At 43.2% G+C, this 20,312-nt stretch overlaps 1 protein-coding gene across 1 annotated transcript; it reads right to left on the minus strand.

Annotated features, from left to right (window-relative positions):
- Window positions 1–1,182: 1,182 nt before the first annotated feature.
- LOC109876287 (nuclear factor interleukin-3-regulated protein-like) lies at window positions 1,183–4,775 on the minus strand. The gene is made up of 2 exons (XM_031832505.1): window positions 4,512–4,775; window positions 1,183–3,603 (listed from the first exon to the last, which is right to left on the minus strand). Exon 2 carries the CDS (start codon window positions 3,489–3,491, stop codon window positions 2,193–2,195), a length of 1,299 nt encoding a protein of 432 aa, XP_031688365.1. The 5' UTR covers window positions 3,492–3,603; window positions 4,512–4,775; the 3' UTR covers window positions 1,183–2,192.
- Between the last annotated feature and the right edge of the window lie 15,537 nt (window positions 4,776–20,312).

Consider the following 20,312-nt stretch of genomic DNA (forward strand, 5'->3'; position numbering starts at 1 on the left):
TTCCTTCTTTCTTCTCTAAGTCTTTCTTTCTCTCTGTCCCATTCATATTCAGGTCCAGAAGTGCTTCCTGACATGGGCCAATCAATATCCTGTCCTCTCCTTGAAGCTTAAAATAGCTTCTCCTCCTGCTGACGTTGTCTCTGTGTGTGTGTGTGTATGTGTGTGTGTGTGTGTGTGTGTGTGGCTACTGCTGACGTGGTACATATGAGTCACTCAGAGACCCTCTCTCTCCCCCCATCCCATCCCCATCACTGAACAGAGAGGGAGGCCTAGATTATGCCCCAATCTCCATTTTTATCCATTTTATTATATTTTATTGTAACACATTTGCACTGCCCGTACTTTACCTTCATGTAAATATTGTAGAGATGCATTGTATCTACAGAACCCCTCCTTTTCCCCCTTTAACACCTTGCTCTGTTCAGCTGTGTGCACTGCCGTGTCGTGCTAGTGACCCTTAGTGCATCACAGAGCTGCAGAGAGTGAGGGAGGGGAGAGAGAGGGATGGGAATGGAGGGAGGAGAGGGAGGTAGTGAGAGAGTAAGTAAGAAGAGAGAGAGGGGGGAGATAGAGACAGAGAGAGAGAGAGAGATGCAAGGCCTCTGTAGACCACTGGGGACCCTGCCTGTCTCATTAGGTTCAAGCACGCAAACAGTAGTGTATATATAGAGGGTTGGAAAAGAGCACCATTAAAGTCTATCACTGATGCAGAAAACACGAGCTGGGTGGGTAGACTACTACATATATTTATAGTGGATGAGGATGTTTCCCTCCATTACAATGTAAAGCACTTAAACACTTCAGTTGGAAAGGTGGTCTGTGTATACTGTGAATCCATTTAGATCAGCTGTTTAGTGATGTATTTTGTGTTGGTGGACCTTTATAATTCATGCTTTTAGCACAGTAGAAACACATTGGTTTGTTCGGGAATACATCCTGTTTTCTTTTTTACTCTCTATCTCGATCCCTCATATGACTCACTGGAGACGACTCGATATGTGCTGCGAGAACACTTCATAGGAGTGTGTGGGGTCGTAACCACGTGTACGAAGCTACTAGTAACTTCAGACTCGCTGCATTAATAAGAGAATAGTGGACGTGAGACGACCGGTGTAAGACACAGGTAATAAAGTATCATAAATGTGTATTAGTCACGTAACAGAAACTCATAGACACAAAACACTGATTAGGAAAAACTGTTTATTTATTGACGTACATGTACAGTATATCACATTACTTACAGTTGAAATGAAAAAATATGTACATAGAATCTGGATACCGTGTCCTACAGCAGCAGGGTAATCAGACATGTAACGCAATAATACAAACGGAATGGGTTCACAAATCAGTGTGTGTACCGCTGCATGTACTCAGGTTTACCAGTGTAATCCAGTGTGTTAAGACCTGTTCAATTAAAGTCTCTAAAGAAAGAATGGGAAACTTTATCAAAGAAACAGGCCAGATCAGTGTACAAAAAAAACAATAGTATTTCAGATATCATACGAACAAGTATGAAAATGTATGCACTCGCATACTGTAAGTCGCCCTGGATAAGAGTGTCTGCTAAATGACTCAAAATATAAATACAAAAATGTGTATCATATAAGTTACCCATAAATGCTGTTTTACAGTACTATGAATCAAACAGAGTATCCTGAAGTATTGCTTTTGACTGCTGATTGCTATTGTAACGGGTAGTTCCTGTGCTGGTGTGCTTTTATAGTGGTGAAGGCCACTGTATCGTCGTATCTGGAGAATGTGTTATTGAAGTAGTTTTCAGGTTGTCATATGGTTCGCTAAGCTTCTTGACACTTGATGTAGCTGTTTGCTGGAGATCAATGGAGCGGCAGGTAGCTTAGTGGTTAGAGCGGTCACCGAAAGGTTGCTAGATCGAATCCCCGAGCTGACAAGGTAAAAAAAAAAAATGTTGTTCTGCCCCTGAATAAGGCAGGTAACCCGCCGTCATTGTAAATATGAATTTGTTTTTAACTGACTTGCCTAGTTCATATAAAAATGGGCAGTGCTGTGCCCTGTGAGTCAAGTTCAGCTGAGACACTGTGAAAGTCAATGTTCAGGTTGAAGTGAAGTAACTTTCTTTGAGTCTATACCCCTTTCTCTCTCTGTTGCTCTTCTCTGTATGTAAATGTAAAAATGTGTGTTAAGGCGAGGTTGTGAGTGTGTTCAACCTGACCTCAGACCAGTTTGGAGAGCAGCTGCTGAGAGAACAGCTTCTTGAGCTGGGCCACCTCCTGCGATAGAGAGCTGAGCTGGGATTTGAGGGTGCCATTCTCCGCCACATACTGGGAGTCTGTGGTAGTGGTGGGGCTGTGTGCAGACCCTCCAGAGGGGGAGTAGTGGTGCTGCTGATCATGCCCAGCACGGGCCTCCTCACTGGGCCACGCAGCCTGGCCCTCTCCCCTATGACTGTACCATCCAGCCTGGCTCCTCTGGATGTTTGGTCCGACTGTAGCTACGGGGAAAGGGCGTTTACTATTAGGGGACCTTGCTGGTATCTCCCCACCTTCGCTACCTCCACCGGGGGTTTTGAAGCGGAGTTTGTGTGGTAGGCTAGAGTCCTGCCTGCCGTGGTACTGTCCTTCTGCCTCCAGGGAGGCGCGAGGCTCATAACGCCCCTGTTCCTCTACCGTTCTGGGGGATGTTCGGCTGTGGTCCCCTAGTCCATCGTCAAAGAACACAGGGCTGCCGACGTTGGAGCTTCCAGGGGAGAAACCAGAGTCCTCGGATATACTACTGCCCACGTCACGCCTTGCTGGAAACCCAGTTCCCCTCACCTCGTATGAGGATGAGTGGTGGGGATGGTGGTGGGAGGTGGTGGTGGGGGTGTTATGGGGGTAGGAACCATCATCGTGGGGTAGGTAGTACCTCGGTTCAAGATGTTTGGGTGGAGGCACGGACAGTGGCATTATGGCTATGTCGGAGGTGTCCTTGACTAGGCCAAAGCGGAACTTGAAGGCCAGGAGTTCGGCCCTTAGTCGGGCGTTCTCCTCCAACAACCCCAGAACCCTCGTCTCCAGGACCATGTCATTGGCACGTCGTTTCTCACGCGACCGTTTCGCCGCCTCGTTGTTCTTCTTCCTCTTATCCCAGTAGCCATCGTCCTTCTTCTCGTCGGGAGTGAACTCACGTTTGCGGCGCAGAGCACTGTTGCTATCGTCAAAGTCATCCTCACCGTCATTGTTAGAGATAGCATTAGCGTTAGTATGGTTAGCGGTGGTGGCTAGGCTTTCTTTCCGCTTCAGGGCAGAGGTGCAGCCCAGGAGGGAACGGGCTAGCTGGCTGCTGGAGGTCAGGATGGAGACCGCCTCGTCAGTGAAGGACATTGCCTCGCTCAGAGGCCGCGGGTCCAGGCCTTCCAGTCCCAACAGATGGGAGGGACCACCAGACAAATCCTGGAGGACGCTACTGGTGGGTCTAGTATGGTATTTCATGCTTGGATAGCCCTGGTGTGATCGGGTAATTGCCAAACTCATAGATTGTGTGCTTGAGTTTCGTTTAATAGCTCACTTAAGAAATACACTCTCTGGTTGTTTTGATAATGACGCTGGCTCCGAGTGGCTGTGATTCACGTTGCAATGCCACCATCTAGTGGACAGAGAGAGAAAAGGCAACGAGGAGGTTAGTGAGATTTGAGTAAACCTTATGTAAATTCAACACAATGTTATATCATTCTGTCACAGCTCCAAACATTCCTGTAGTGTACAGGGTACTGAACAGAAGCACATAGATGGTTAACACGCACATATTTCTCATTATGAAAAACATCCCTAGGACAATTCCATTTTGCGACATGGTAGAAGGATATCAGCAAGTTGAGCAGAATATTCTATCCTATACTAGTCTATTATTTCTATGTTGACTATACGCAATATATGCAATACATTCCTGAATGCTTTATTGGGATGAGATTTCCCACTCGCCTATAATTAAAGCCTATAATAAAGCTTCTATAGGCTATAACATAGGTTGTGTAATGGAATCCAGTGAACGTTCTGTCAATTCAACAGTACGCTGAATACTGTAGTTTTCACAGCAACAGTCGTTTAACAACTATTTGCTCCCACACACAGTCTGAACATGTTGAATTAAGTGCACCCACTGAGAAGGCAGCCCCAAGGCGTGTCATCATTTCCTCGCGTTACGCAACGTTACAGAGAGGAACATTACAGTACATGCACTTATTTATGCATGATTTTACCCGATGTCCCCGAGAAACTGCACTGGCGGATGAGAACCGCGGTAGCATGCGCAGGATAACTGAGAATCGAAAAAGGGAGTCGATAAACTTGATCTAGTTTTGATATGCTGCATAGTGCCTACTCCTAACTTTAGACTACACTTCTTTATCAAACACTTTGTATATTTTCCGCATCCATCTTAAATAACTAGTTCAGCACCACACACAATAAAATGTTCCTAAAAAACACATTTTAGTCACATTTCTATATAACATAATAAATCAACATTTTCTTTTCCATTTGAGATGAGGTTACCTGTTAGTGAAGTTCCTCTTCTTCATGTGAATCTCCCCCAAAGTGTTATTAGAAAGACTGTATATGCTCAATAGATTGGATGATAGGGCGCGTCTCTCCCAGTTCGCTTCGCGCTTGTTTCTGCTCAGCGAACACTGCCGCTTCTCATATTTGTTTCTTCACCCAGTATAGGTTCAACTTGGTTTGTCTCCTCACCTCGCCTGAACCCGCGTCCTCAGCCTATAGAATAGAACCACCACCAATGGAACGCAAAGCCGCCTCCCCTTCGGCCTCGAGCCAATGCCCCATTTAGTCACAGCAGGGCGAGCCTATCCGCATTCAGCTGCTACGCGTCACATACTATTTTTCTCACCCCAATCCACCTCTCTCTTGCTCTCTCTCTCTCTCTCTCTTTTCAACATCTTTGATCAAATTACTGTATGTTAATGTCTCCAAATAAGTTGCAAATCCAGTCCACCATCTCTCCAAATATCCATTTGCAAGACATTGACTGATAATATGCCTATTTTGAAAAAATGTGTTTAAATACCTTCATGTATGACAGAATGGGTTGGATTCTGGTTTTACAGATACAGATGTCTCATGCTGTCTGTTCATACACCTCCAATCCCTCATGTTGATTGACCTGAGAGCTCTCTCCTGAACTGGGATGCCCACTGACTCAGTGCTCAACTGAACTTAACATTTATCCATCCATCCATACAATTCACCTCCATGTGTAATACACAGAGCATATCTTATTAGCACCGATTTGAATGATATCTGCTTTATTGAGGAACGTTTTCTTGCAATGACTGTGAATGTAGTTGTCTTGGCTACCTTAGTTGAATTCACTGACTGTGAATGTAGTTGTCCTGGCTACCTTAGTTGAATTCACTGACTGTGAATGTAGTTGTCCTGGCTACCTTAGTTGAATTCACTGACTGTGAATGTAGTTGTCTTGGCTACCTTAGTTGAATTCACTGACTGTGAATGTAGTTGTCTTGGCTACCTTAGTTGAATTCACTGACTGTGAATGTAGTTGTCCTGGCTACCTTAGTTGAATTCACTGACTGTGAATGTAGTTGTCTTGGCTACCTTAGTTGAATTCACTGACTGTGAATGTAGTTGTCCTGGCTACCTTAGTTGAATTCACTGACTGTGAATGTAGTTGTCCTGGCTACCTTAGTTGAATTCACTGACTGTGAATGCAGTTGTCTTGGCTACCTTAGTTGAATTCACTGACTGTGAATGTAGTTGTCCTGGCTACCTTAGTTGAATTCACTGACTGTGGATGTAGTTGTCTTGGCTACCTTAGTTGAATTCACTGACTGTGAATGTAGTTGTCCTGGCTACCTTAGTTGAATTCACTGACTGTAAATGTGATTGTCCTGGCTACCTTAGTTGAATTCACTGACTGTAAATGTGATTGTCTTGGCTACCTTAGTTGAATTCACTGACTGTAAATGTGATTGTCTTGGCTACCTTAGTTGAATTCACTGACTGTAAATGTGATTGTCCTGGCTACCTTAGTTGAATTCACTGACTGTAAATGTGATTGTCTTGGCTACCTTAGTTGAATTCACTGACTGTAAATGTGATTGTCCTGGCTACCTTAGTTGAATTCACTGACTGTAAATGTGATTGTCTTGGCTACCTTAGTTGAATTCACTGACTGTAAATGTGATTGTCTTGGCTACCTTAGTTGAATTCACTGACTGTGAATGTAGTTGTCTTGGCTACCTTAGTTGAATTCACTGACTGTGAATGTAGTTGTCTTGGCTACCTTAGTTGAATTCACTGACTGTGAATGTAGTTGTCTTGGCTACCTTAGTTGAATTCACTGACTGTGAATGTAGTTGTCTTGGCTACCTTAGTTGAATTCACTGACTGTGAATGTAGTTGTCTTGGCTACCTTAGTTGAATTCACTGACTGTGAATGTAGTTGTCTTGGCTACCTTAGTTGAATTCACTGACTGTGAATGTAGTTGTCTTGGCTACCTTAGTTGAATTCACTGACTGTGAATGTTGTTGTCTTGGCTACCTTAGTTGAATTCACTGACTGTGAATGTAGTTGTCTTGGCTACCTTAGTTGAATTCACTGACTGTAAATGTAGTTGTCTTGGCTACCTTAGTTGAATTCACTGACTGTGAATGTAGTTGTCTTGGCTACCTTAGTTGAATTCACTGACTGTGAATGTAGTTGTCTTGGCTACCTTAGTTGAATTCACTGACTGTGGATGTAGTTGTCTTGGCTACCTTAGTTGAATTCACAGACTGTGAATGTAGTTGTCTTGGCTACCTTAGTTGAATTCACTGACTGTGGATGTAGTTGTCTTGGCTACCTTAGTTGAATTCACTGACTGTGAATGTAGTTGTCTTGGCTACCTTAGTTGAATTCACTGACTGTGAATGTAGTTGTCTTAGCTACCTTAGTTGAATTCACTGACTGTGGATGTAGTTGTCTTGGCTACCTTAGTTGAATTCACTGACTGTGAATGTAGTTGTCCTGGCTACCTTAGTTGAATTCACTGACTGTGGATGTAGTTGTCTTGGCTACCTTAGTTGAATTCACTGACTGTGAATGTAGTTGTCCTGGCTACCTTAGTTGAATTCACTGACTGTGAATGTAGTTGTCTTGGCTACCTTAGTTGAATTCACTGACTGTGGATGTAGTTGTCTTGGCTACCTTAGTTGAATTCACTGACTGTGAATGTAGTTGTCTTGGCTACCTTAGTTGAATTCACTGACTGTAAATGTGATTGTCTTGGCTACCTTAGTTGAATTCACTGACTGTAAATGTGATTGTCTTGGCTACCTTAGTTGAATTCACTGACTGTAAATGTGATTGTCTTGGCTACCTTAGTTGAATTCACTGACTGTGAATGTAGTTGTCTTGGCTACCTTAGTTGAATTCACTGACTGTGAATGTAGTTGTCTTGGCTACCTTAGTTGAATTCACTGACTGTGAATGTAGTTGTCTTGGCTACCTTAGTTGAATTCACTGACTGTGAATGTAGTTGTCTTGGCTACCTTAGTTGAATTCACTGACTGTGAATGTTGTTGTCTTGGCTACCTTAGTTGAATCACTGACTGTGAATGTAGTTGTCTTGGCTACCTTAGTTGAATTCACTGACTGTAAATGTAGTTGTCTTGGCTACCTTAGTTGAATTCACTGACTGTGAATGTAGTTGTCTTGGCTACCTTAGTTGAATTCACTGACTGTGAATGTAGTTGTCTTGGCTACCTTAGTTGAATTCACTGACTGTGGATGTAGTTGTCTTGGCTACCTTAGTTGAATTCACTGACTGTGAATGTAGTTGTCTTGGCTACCTTAGTTGAATTCACTGACTGTGGATGTAGTTGTCTTGGCTACCTTAGTTGAATTCACTGACTGTGAATGTAGTTGTCTTGGCTACCTTAGTTGAATTCACTGACTGTGAATGTAGTTGTCTTGGCTACCTTAGTTGAATTCACTGACTGTGAATGTAGTTGTCTTGGCTACCTTAGTTGAATTCACTGACTGTGGATGTAGTTGTCTTGGCTACCTTAGTTGAATTCACTGACTGTGAATGTAGTTGTCTTGGCTACCTTAGTTGAATTCACTGACTGTGCATGTAGTTGTCTTGGCTACCTTAGTTGAATTCACTGACTGTAAATGTGATTGTCTTGGCTACCTTAGTTGAATTCACTGACTGTGAATGTAGTTGTCTTGGCTACCTTAGTTGAATTCACTGACTGTGAATGTAGTTGTCTTGGCTACCTTAGTTGAATTCACTGACTGTAAATGTGATTGTCTTGGCTACCTTAGTTGAATTCACTGACTGTAAATGTGATTGTCTTGGCTACCTTAGTTGAATGCACTGACTGTGAATGTAGTTGTCTTGCCTACCTTAGTTAATGCACTGACTGTGAATGTAGTTGTCTTGCCTACCTTAGTTAATGCACTGACTGTGAATGTAGTTGTCTTGCCTACCTTAGTTAATGCACTGACTGTGAGTCTATCTGGATAAATGACCAAAATATACAGAATATGTACAGATATGTTTAAAGCAAAAGTTCAATTACTATTTGTTATTTATTTGTACAGTTTATATTATGAATGGAGTTTACTTTTACACATACCAGGAATTTGACCTTTTGCCAGAATTTAAGTCAAGTCAAATCAAATGGTATTGGTCACATACACATATTTAGTAGATGTTATTGCGGGTGTAGTGAAATGTTTGTGTTCCTAGTTCCAACAGTGCAGTAATATCTAACAATTCACAACAATACGCACAAATCTAAAAGTAAAGGAATGGAATTAAGAAATATATACATATTAGTACAGGCATTTAAATATTAGGGAGAGCAAATATACAGACAGAATATACAGACAGAATATACAGACAGAATATACAGACAGAATGTAGACAGAGGAATATACACATGTCTATATACAGTACACACACAATACAGATACAGTAAACAGTAAACACAGAACAACACATAATATTGATGATAATAATAATAATAACAGAGCATGTAAAATGGGTTAAATTCGGGTTATAACAGATTTCCAATGCTGTCTATAATCTTCATGTCTTGGGATCACCAATCCCATTAGGCTGGCTAGTCTGAAAGGTGATTATTGAATTGGACCAAAGGCAACATAGGCCCCTTTTTCTACATTTTCGCCTAAAATGACATACCCAAATCTAACTGCCTGTAGTTCAGGCCCCGAAGCAAGGACATGCATATTCTAGGTAGCATTTGAAAGGGAACACTTTGAATTTCGTGGAAATGTGAAAGGAATGTAGGAGAATATAACACAATAGATCTGGTAAAAGATAATACAAAGAAAAAAGACAACCGTTTAGTATTTTTTGTACCATCATTTTTGAAATGCAAGAGAAAAAAATTGCACCTGGGCCATAATGTATTATTCTAGCCCAGCTGCAATTTAGATTTTGGCCACTAGATGGCAGAAGTGCATGGGCAAAGTTTTAGACTGATCCAATGAACCATTGCATTTCAGTTCAGAATTTTGTATCAAGACTGCCCAAATGTGCCTAATTTGTTAATTAATAACTTTTCATGTTCAAAGTTGTGCACTCTCCTCAAACAATAGCATGGCATTCTTTCACTGTAATAGCTACTGTTCAGCGCAGTTATATTAACAATAACTTTCTGCCAATATGAGATATGTCTATGTCCTGGGAAATGTTCTTGTTACTTACAACCTCATGCTAATCGCATTAGCCTACATTAGCTCAACCGTCCCGTGGAAGGAACACCGATCCTGAAGAAGCAAGCCTACCTACTGAGGAAGCCAACTGACATAGGCAGCCATACCAAACACAACATATCATACTAATTACATCTATTCTGAGAGGTCAGGCTGACATGTATAGTACATAAGCATTTAGTACATAGTACCGATATTATCATTTTTTGCCCATCATGTTCAAATCATCTATAAGTGACTTTGATATACATTCAGATGATTTAGACATGATGCACAAAAAAATCATATCGGTACCATGACATGAATGGAATTTGTGCCACTAATGCTAAAACATTAGCATTTGGAAAATGGTGCCAGGGAAATAAAACCAAAGCATGGATTTCTGTCATTCCCTGTCTAGACTGCTTACAGGATAAGGAAACCAACATGTCATTTTGTAATTTGGGTAAACTATCCCTTTAAGTAACCTTCTTTGTTATGTAACCATGCCCAACATAACATATCATACTAATTGGAAGGGAAGAAATTGTCAAGAATCCTCCCGGTACTGCTGCTCAGTCTGTTCACCAGTTACAGAGGTCGACACCACCGGCCTTCTGGGATGCACAGAACTGTGTCATTACGCACACCTGGTTCCAATTCCTCACTGATTGTGTTAGCATAAATGTGCCCTTTGTTTCCCCATTGGTCTGTCGTTTATTGTACCCATGTCCGTTGGTCGTATGAGTGCCTATGCATTGTCTCAGCCTGTGCTGCGTGTTTTGTGTGTTGTGAATTATGGGTCTCGTCCCGTGTCATTCTTAAAGGTTGACCCTTGCTCTTTTGTTTGGGTACATCCCAGTGTTTTGTATACGTGTTTGTTTTGGGTGTATTAAAAACCCAGATGATGTATTCCTGCATCTGTCTCCAAATCATTTACACCAGTGTGACACAAATGTACATTTACTATGTCACGTCTTTTCTGATAGGCCAGGCTGACATGTATAGTACATAAGAATTTAGTACATGTGTAGCACATATGAATTTGAGGGGAACAAATGTACATTTACTATGTCTATGGTGTCGCTATAGGTTTGAATCCAGCTTACAGCCCTTTGACACAACCTCTTTCCATCTTTCCTCACTGTCATCCTCTATCTGTACAATAAAATCAGAAAATAGAAATTGCTGAACTTAGCTGAACTTTCACAACTAAGCTACTTTGTGTTGTTAAGCAGCCTATAATCCTTCCTTCCATGAATTCACTTTCATGGAATTCACTTTCATAAAAAGTACACAAGCATGTATAATACATACAGTACACGTCAAAAGTTTGGACACTCCTCACTCAAGGGTTTTTCTTTATTTTTACTACTTTCTATATTGTTTCTACAAACTACTATGAAATAACACATATGGAATAATTTAGTTACCAAAAAGTGTTAAGTAAATCAAAATATATTTAATTTTCTTCAAAGTAGCCACCCTTTGCTTTGAGACAGCTTTGCATACTCTTGGCCTTCTCTCAACCAGCTTCACCTGGAATGCTTTTCCAACAGTCTTGAAGGAGTTCCCAAATATGCTGAGCACTTGCTGGCTGCTTTTCCTTCACTCTGTGGTCCAACTCATCCCAAACCATCTCAATTTGGTTGAGGTCAGAGGATTGTGGAGGCCCGGTCATCTGATGCAGCACTCCATCACTCTCCTGCATGGTCAAATAGCCCTTGCACAGCCCAGAGGTGTGTTGGGTCATTGTCCTGTTGAAAAACAAATGATAGTCCCACTAAGCGAAGATGGGATGGCGTATTGCTGCAGAATGCTGTGGTAGCCATGCTGGTTAATTGTGCCTTGAATTCTAAATGAATCACAGTGTCGCCAGCAAAGCACCCCCACACCATCACACCTGCAGAGATCATCTGTTTACCTACTCTGCGTCTCTCACAAAGACATGGCGGTTGTAACTAAAAATCTCAAATTTGGACTCATCAGACAAAAGGACAGATTTCCACCAGTCTAATGTCCATTGCTCGTGTTTCTTGGCCTAAGAAAGTCTCTTATTATTATTGGTGTCCTTTAGTAGTGGTTTATTTGCAGAAATTTGACCATGAAGGCCTGATTCACGTACGACAAACTAGGGCCCAGGATCTGAGACAATGTCCTGGGGAAGTCAGTGTATGGATAACCATGATATCAGCAGTCTTTTTTTTCTGAGGGCAACTTGGGTAAGGCGATGAAATGGGCTGCTTTGGAGAACCGATGAACGACCACCAGGATAGTGGTAAGGCCTTGAGATGGAGGTAACAATGTGACAAAGTCTCCAGACCAGGGCCGGCTGGGGACGAGCAGAGGTTGGAGAAACCCAGCCGGTCGCTGAGGTGAAGACGTGCTTTGGGCCCAGATGGAACAGGCCTCAACAAAGGATCTCACATCCTCCATCATGTTGGGCCACCAGAATTTCCGCCTCAGGATCTCAAGTGTTCAATTAACCTCTGGATGTCCAGTTAATTTAGAGTATCACCATTGTAGTAATCGGGACCTGGGCTGAGCGCGGAACATAAAGTCTGTTAGTGGGTCCCCCTGCCGGGGTCAGGTTCTCGGGTCTGGGCTTGTCGGACAGTGGTCTCAATACTCCATATCACAGGGGCCAGAATGCGTGAGTTGTGGATGATGGGCTTGAGGACCCTCTCCTCATTAGAGACATCGTGTTGGCGGGACAGGACGTCTGCCTTCTGATTCTTGGATCCCGGGCAATAGGCTAGTTTGAAATTGAACCTGTTAAAAAACAGAGCCCATCTAGCCTTGCGAGCGTTCAACCTCTTGGCTTCTTGAATGGAGACGAAGATCTTATGGTCCATCTAGATCACGAAAGGATGAGGTGCCCCCTCCAACTGGTTTCTCCACCCCTCAAGAGCCCACTTAACTGCCAAGAGCTCCCGGTTGCCTACATTGTAGTTGCATTCTGCCTGCGAGAACCGCTCGAAGAGAAAGGCGCATGGGTGCAGTTTCTTGTCCTCCTCGTGCCGCTGTGAAAGGACTGCCCCTGCTCCGGGGTATGAGGTGTCCACCTCCACCACAAAGGTAGGAGTCAGATCAGGATGAACGAGGATGGATCTAGAGGTGAAACATCCCTTGAGCTCCATGAATGCCCTGTCAGCCTCGGGGGTCCAGCAAAAACGGGGTCAGTTGGCAACCACCTCAATATTTATGGGGTCCATTTGGATGCCTGCGATAAACATAATCTGACTCAGGAAGGAAACCATGGATATGTGGAACTCACACTTCTCTATCTTGACATAAAGTTGATTCTGAGGGAAGCATCTCAGGACTTGGCGGACATGCAGTATGTGTGTTCCGGAAGGGTCTTGGGGGAGATCAAGATGTCATCGAGGTAAACAAAGACAAAGCAATTCAACATATCCCTCAGGGTGTCATTGACCAATGCTTGAAAGACTGCCAGTGAGTTTGATAATCCAAAGGGCGTGACTAAATACTCAGTGGCCACTAGGGGTGTTTAAGGCAGTATTCCAATCATATCCCTGATTCTCACCAGATTGTAAGCATGGCAGAGGTCCAGTTTGGTGAAGAATTGGGCCCCTTAGACCAACCCCAATGCAGAGGACATCAGGGGCTGGGGGTAACAATTCTTGATCGTAATATGGTTCAGCCCTCTGTAATCGATGCAGGGATGCAGGCCTCCATTCTTCTTTCCCACAAAGAAGAAGCTTGCACCAGCAGGGGATGTAGAGGGGCGAATGAAACCTGCCTCCAGCAACTCCCGGATGTAATTGTTCATTACTGCATCTTCAGCGGTCGAGGGGGAGTACAAACAACCCCGGGGAGGTGTGACGATGGGTAGGAGTTCTATGGCACAGCCGTAAGGACAATGAGGGGAAAGGGCGGCGGCCAGAGGTCGAAGTATTCTGGAGGGAGAACGGAAAAGTCTTGGTCTTCAAGGGATGTAGGAGGACACAGCGAGGCTCTTGGTAGGGGTCTTAAACATTTTTTCTTGCAGTCTTTACCTCAGTCTAGTAGGTGTCCCGTGGACCAGGAAACTAGTGTGTTATGTAGCGCTAGCCAGGGCTACCCTAGGATAAGGGGGTTCTCGGAAGCAGCGATCAACAGAAAACTAAGAGTCTCAGAGTGGGTCACCCCAACCTGCAGTAGAATGGGCTTGGTCTGATATTCCACCTGACTGGAGCAAATGGGGCGTCCATCGAGGGCTTGAATCTGCAGAGGGATGGGACATTTCACGCAGTGGATCTGTAACTCTCTGGTGAAGTCTTGAACAATGAATGTTTTGACGGCCTCGGTGTCCACAAAGGCTTGAATCTGGTGCTGATGGTTGTCTTAGTGGAGGGTTGCGGGTAGTAACAGACGGTGACTTGGTAACCGGCAGGTAACTGAAAGCGTCACGGTCTCCCCCTGTCCTGGCGAGCATTGGCATTTCCCGTCAGCTCTGGGCAGGTAGCATGGAGATGGCCGAGACCTCCACAGTCTTTGCGCATGAGCCTGTCACGCTCCTGTGGGCTCAGACGTGTGAGTCCCAGCTGCATAGGCTCCTCAATGCTGGGTTTGGGGGGCTTGGGGTGCTCAGGAAACCGGGATACTGGGGTGTCTCACGCGTTCTCGGAGTTGGTTGTTGATCCTGATTTCCAGCGTTATCAGGGACTCAAGGTCCTCTCCCAGTTCCCGAGAGGCCGGTTCATCCTTGATCGAGTTAGACAACCCCTGGTGGAAAGCGATGACTATTTCCTCTGTATTCCACCCACTCTCGGCGGAGAGTGTGCGTAACTCAATGGCGAAGTCAGTCACTGGTCTGGCCACTTGACGGATGTTAAACAGTCGGCTGGACGCTTCTCATCCGCCAACATCGCAGCTCGACAGTGAAGGCTAATATGGAGCTGCAGGATGGTGGCTGCTGTTCCCACACCGCCGTTGCCCACGTCAGGGTCTTGCCCAAGGGTAGAGAGATTATGTTGGCGATCATGGCCCGATCGGTGTGTACATTTGAAATAGATTCAGATGACTTAGACATGATGCACGAAAAATGCAGAATGAAAAAGTGCCACTAATGCTAAAACATTAGCATTTGGAAAATGGTGGCAGGGAAATAAAACCAAAGCATGGATTTCTGTCATTTCCTGTCTAGACTCCTTACAGGATAAGGAAACCAACATGAAATTTTGTAATTTGGGTAAACTATCCCTTTAAATAACCTTCTTTGTTATGTAACCATGCCCAACATAACATATCATACTAATTGGAAGGGAAGAAATTGTCAAGAATCCTCCCGGTACTGCTGCTCAGTCTGTTCACCAGTTACAGAGGTCGACGCCACCGGCCTTCTAGGATGCACAGAACTGTCATTACGCACAGCTGGTTCCAATTCCTCACTGATTGTGTTAGCATAAATGTGCCCTTTGTTTCCCCATTGGTCTGTCGATTATTGTTCCCATGTCCGTTGGTCGTGTGAGTACCTATGCATTGTCTCAGCCTGTTTTGTGTATTATGGGTCTCGTCCCGTGTCGTTCTTAAAGGTTGACCCTTGCTCTTATGTTTGGGTACATCCCAGTGTTTTGTATACGTGTTTGTTTTGGTGTATTAAAAACCCAGATGATGTATTCCTGCATCTGTCTCCAAAACCTTTACACCAGCGTGACACAAATTTAAATTTACTATGTCACATCTTTTCTGATAGGCCAGGCTGACATGTATAGTACATAAGAATTTAGTACATGTGTAGGACATATGAATTGGAGGGGAACAAATGTACATTTACTATGTCTATGGTGTCGCTATAGGTTTGAATCCAGCTTACAGCCCTTTGACACAACCTCTTTCCATCTTTCCTCACTGTCATCCTCTATCTGTACAATAAAATCAGAAAATATTTCCCAAAGAAATTGCTGAACTTAGCTGAACTTTCACAACTAAGCTACTTTGTGTTGTTAAGCAGCCTATAATCCTTCCTTCCATGAATTCACTTTCATGGAATTCACTTTCATAAAAAGTACACAAGCATGTATAATACTTACGTATATATAATACATTTACAGGCAGCAGAACTGCTATTTGTTATTAATTTATTTATACTTTATGTACAGTATATGTTATATGAAAACATGTAATGGCATGAAGGACTGCACTTTATTACATATATGTTATGTATGTTACATGAAAACATGTAATGGTATGAAGGAATACACTTTATTACATATATGTTATGTATGTTACATGAAAACATGTAATGGTATGAAGGAATACACTTTATTACATATATGTTATGTATGTTACATGAAAACATGTAATGGTATGAAGGAATACACTTTATTACATATATGTTATGTATGTTACAAGAAAACATGTAATGGTATGAAGGAATGCACAGATGGAGAAAATGGGAGCAAACAAGGTTTTAGTAGTCCTACGTGGTCAGAAGCACGAAAACACACCATACAGCCAGTCACCCCTCTCTCTGTGCCTCTCGTTCTCTCTCTCACACACCCTTCTCTCTCTCACCCCCCCCTCACTCTCTCTCTGTCCCATGTCTGCCCTCCCCGAGGAAATACACTAATGCTCCTGAATGTTTAGTGACAGGATATATTGGAGCTGGAAGGGCACAAAAAAAAGCAAGCCAACATTATGTTATTATCATCAAGGCCATCTATGTGTATTGTATAGTGTGTGTCAGTAGATTCATTATCAATGGGCAATGTACACTATATATATATATTGTATGATCTGTATATGATGTTATGTCTATGGACAGCATATTTACATACAGAATAATTCATGATGTGTCCTAGACAATTTCCATCCTTGGGGACATTAAATTTGCTCTGATCCTATCTTGTTTATCTAGTGTAAGCTACACTCTTCTAGACCATTTAGAGTACAGTACATGTGTGTTATCTTTTTACACATTTCCTTCCTGCACTGTTCTCAGATGAGATGAGTTCTCGTAGCCAAGGAAAACGTCTGGTGGAAGCATACGATTACACTCAGATGTGGATAGGAATAATATTTATACAATCCCAGTTGCTAAACTATGGTAGAGAACAGAGTCAGGGATCTATACAATCTCATCTCATTCAATTCAATAATGCATTGCATTGAATCACCAGTCAAGAATAGGTTACTTTTCCAATCTGTTCATAGTCAGTAATTGAATTTCCAAGAAATTATTTGTCCCTAACCTTGATGTAGGCAGACAACATAATAATGTGATGGTTGCGTATTATGTGCTTATTTTAGTCTTCCATTGAACTCAACAGTCTTCTCAGAAATTGATTTGATAACCACAATTGGATGCAGGCATCTAAGGATAACAAGATTAGATATAATGCATAATCCTGTATCCCGCTTTCTCATTCCTCACTGTGGTTCACCATGGGGTCTGCAGTGCTTAAGAAACGTTTCACAACAGAATCGGCGTAAAGAATACGCCCCCCTGGTTAACTATGTTTAGCCTACCTGTGTCGGACTACAGTGATAGCGACCTGGGTCACTGTCCTTATACACACTGTTTGGAGATGACCTCAAACTACAGGTGTCCAAACACAGGCAAAGGGCGAGAGAGGGGTCCCTGGTTACCTTGAAAACATGTGCCTGCTAGACAGACCTACCTTGAATTCTCCTTGATTATGCACATGATGGCCTTATCATTGTTACTGTATCAGTCAACATGTTATTTAGCTGTTATTATTTATACTATAATTCCTATAACCACATCAGTATCATGTTATTCCAACTAGAAAATGACATTTACTGAAGTAAATGTGGTGTGCTTGCTAGTCTTGAAGTATTTATGGTTGTGAAATAGTAGTAATAGTAGTAGCATTAGTAGCAGTGGTAGTGGCAGTAGTGGTAGTGGTAGTAGTGGTAGTAGTAGTAGTAGTAGTGGTAGTAGTGGTAGTAGTAGTAGTAGTAGTGGTAGTAGTATAAATGGTCATAATAGGGTTTTCAGAGGCTATGTGTTAGTTATAATGACCTATTTTGAGGTGGTTTGTCGGTGTGAACTTCTTATAGTGGGCTAGTATAGTAGTATAGTAGTATAGTAGGCTATAGGTACAACACCTGGTTCACCAAAATGGTTTGCTCTTATAGACAGTGAGTCACGTGGCCGTGACTTGACATATAAAGCAGGCAGACAGACACCGAGGCATTAGGTTAAAGTTCGACTGAACGTCACAATGGGCAAAACTAGTGACCTAAGCGACTTTGAGCGTGGTATGATCGTCGGTGCCAGGCACAACGGTTCCAGTATCTCAGAGACGGCCGGGCCTCCTAGGCTTTTCACACACGTCTAGGGTTTACTGAGTATGGCGTGACAAACAAAAAACATCCAATCAGTGGCAGTCCTGTGGGCGAAAACATACTTTTATAGCCTTGCTACTGTATATAGCCTGTCTTTTTACTGTTGTTTTACTTCTTTACTTACCTACTGTTCACCTAATACCTTTTTTGCACTATTGGTTAGAGCCTGTAAGTAAGCATTTCACTGTTGTATTTGGCGCACGTGACAAATAAACTTTGATTTGAATTGATTTATGAACAGGTTCTGAAGCTGTGCTTTCCATTCAGCAAGCACACCTAACTAGAGGCTATACCAGACTGGAACAAAACAATGGACTTCTATGTACTACGTCTGAGAAACGGCATGAAAAAATGTATCATTACGTGGACAAGGCATCAAACAAGAGGCAATATGAGGTAAACACACACACACACACACACACACACACACACACACACACACACACACACACACACACACACACACACACACACACACACACACACACACACACACACACACACACACACTGGCAAGTGACTAATTCACCCAAAGGTTCATGCTGGGCCATGTCAATATACATTATACATGAAGCGACGTGCAGAGAGAAAGAGGGCAGTCAGATTAAGAAGGAGCGAAGGAGAAAAAAAAGGAAAGTGGGAAAGCAATGGGAGGGGGGCTGGTGCTATTATGTAAGGCCTCTACAGACCATATGCGGACAAGTGTGTAAACTGGAGGTTCCAGGTCAACTCAGGTTAGCTAATTAGAATAAGGAGAAATGGGGAGAGAGGGGGAGAGAGGCAGGGAAAGAGAGAGAGAGAGGTTCTGGTCGGCTGAGGTTAGCTACTCGGAAATAAGGAGGAATGGGGAGTGAGAGAGAGAGCGAGGGAAGGAAGGGAGAGAGAGAGAGAAAGAGAGAGGGAGGGGAAGGGAGGGAAGGGAGAGGGCGAGAGAGAGGGAAGGGAGAGAGAAATGGAGATTGAGGTTAGTTACTCAGAATAAGGAGATTATACCTAGCTATCCTCAGTGTGTATGGTTGTTAGTCATTCCTTCAGTCTGTGTGTGTGTGTGTGTCTGTGCGCGTGTGTGTGTGTATCGGATGGAAGGAATAGCATCTTTTCACCAACACAGTCAAGGCCTATTTCCCGATCTTCCCTAGTACCTTTCAGAGCATGTTAGGAATCCCTCATAAGCAAATAGATTAACTTTATGGGCAATCAGTCATGTCAGACATGTTTCTGAGGTTTTGCCAAGGTAAGAACAGCAAACATAACATGATGAATGCTACTCTACAGCAGGGGTGCAACTTTCAATGGGGACAGGGGGGATATGTCCCTGCCACATTCTAAAATAGCATTTTTGTCCCAGTTTGATCATTGGAATGTGATACAAAACATGGCAACGGTGTACTTTAGGACCATGTGGACGCCTCTGAGCAGTTGGGAAGGCTGTTTGCAGAGTTTGTTCTGACTAGATTTAGGACCACGGGACACCACTGGCAGGCTGTGTGAAGGTAAAGCTTCTGGAAGGCTGGCTGGACCAGCGCGGGAGAGTTGAGAATAGTTCTGTGTGTACTGTTGTGCTCTTTCACAGAGTTGTAAAAGGAAGCAGAACAAAAACTGGCTACTCTTTAGTTGGCTGATGTAGCTGGCAAGGTAACTGCTGTTGAACAGAAGAACAAAAATGAAACTAGTGTTTATTCCCAGTGATGAGCTAGTATTGTGACTGACATGTAACGTTAGCTAATGTTTCATCCCCTCTCGACTGAGGTGAATGAATAAGCTACATAGTGATTAACTACCACACACATCTGTCGATATGAGGTGGCTATTATTACTATCTAACAGCAGTTGTTTGTTTGTTTTGTAGCCTTTGTCTTTCCACAGTTCAGAAGTAAATGAGCTTTCGCCAGTTGATGTACCGTTAGAGAGAGAGCTGGCCAAAAGTTGGCTAACGTTAGCTATTATTTTTGCCTCAATCAAACTAGACTTGAATCAAACAATGAAACCATCGGCCAAATGATTGAAGATTGATATTATGACGTTTTTCAGTGCAATGTGAGTTTTATTAGTCAGTATGCCAATGTAACGTTATTAATCTGTCAGTTTCCCTGGCTAATTCCTTACTTTTCACACTGACACAGTACTAAACAGCTCTAACATTACAGGCTTTACTGTCATGGTGCACAGTAGAGATCTGCGCTGAACATTTTTTTTTATCCCGCTCCCACCCGCACCCGCCCGCCCGCACCCACTCCCGCCCGCACCCGCACCCACTCCCGCCCGCACCCGCACCCGCTCCCGCCCGCACCCGCACC

This window comes from Oncorhynchus kisutch, linkage group LG1 (assembly GCF_002021735.2).
Source record: "Oncorhynchus kisutch isolate 150728-3 linkage group LG1, Okis_V2, whole genome shotgun sequence".
NCBI lineage: Eukaryota > Metazoa > Chordata > Actinopteri > Salmoniformes > Salmonidae > Oncorhynchus > Oncorhynchus kisutch.

Coding starts and splice junctions, on each gene's coding strand:
- LOC109876287 (XM_031832505.1), bottom strand. CDS start 3,491: ATGAGTTTGGCAATTACCCGATCACACCAGGGCTATCCAAGCATGAAA.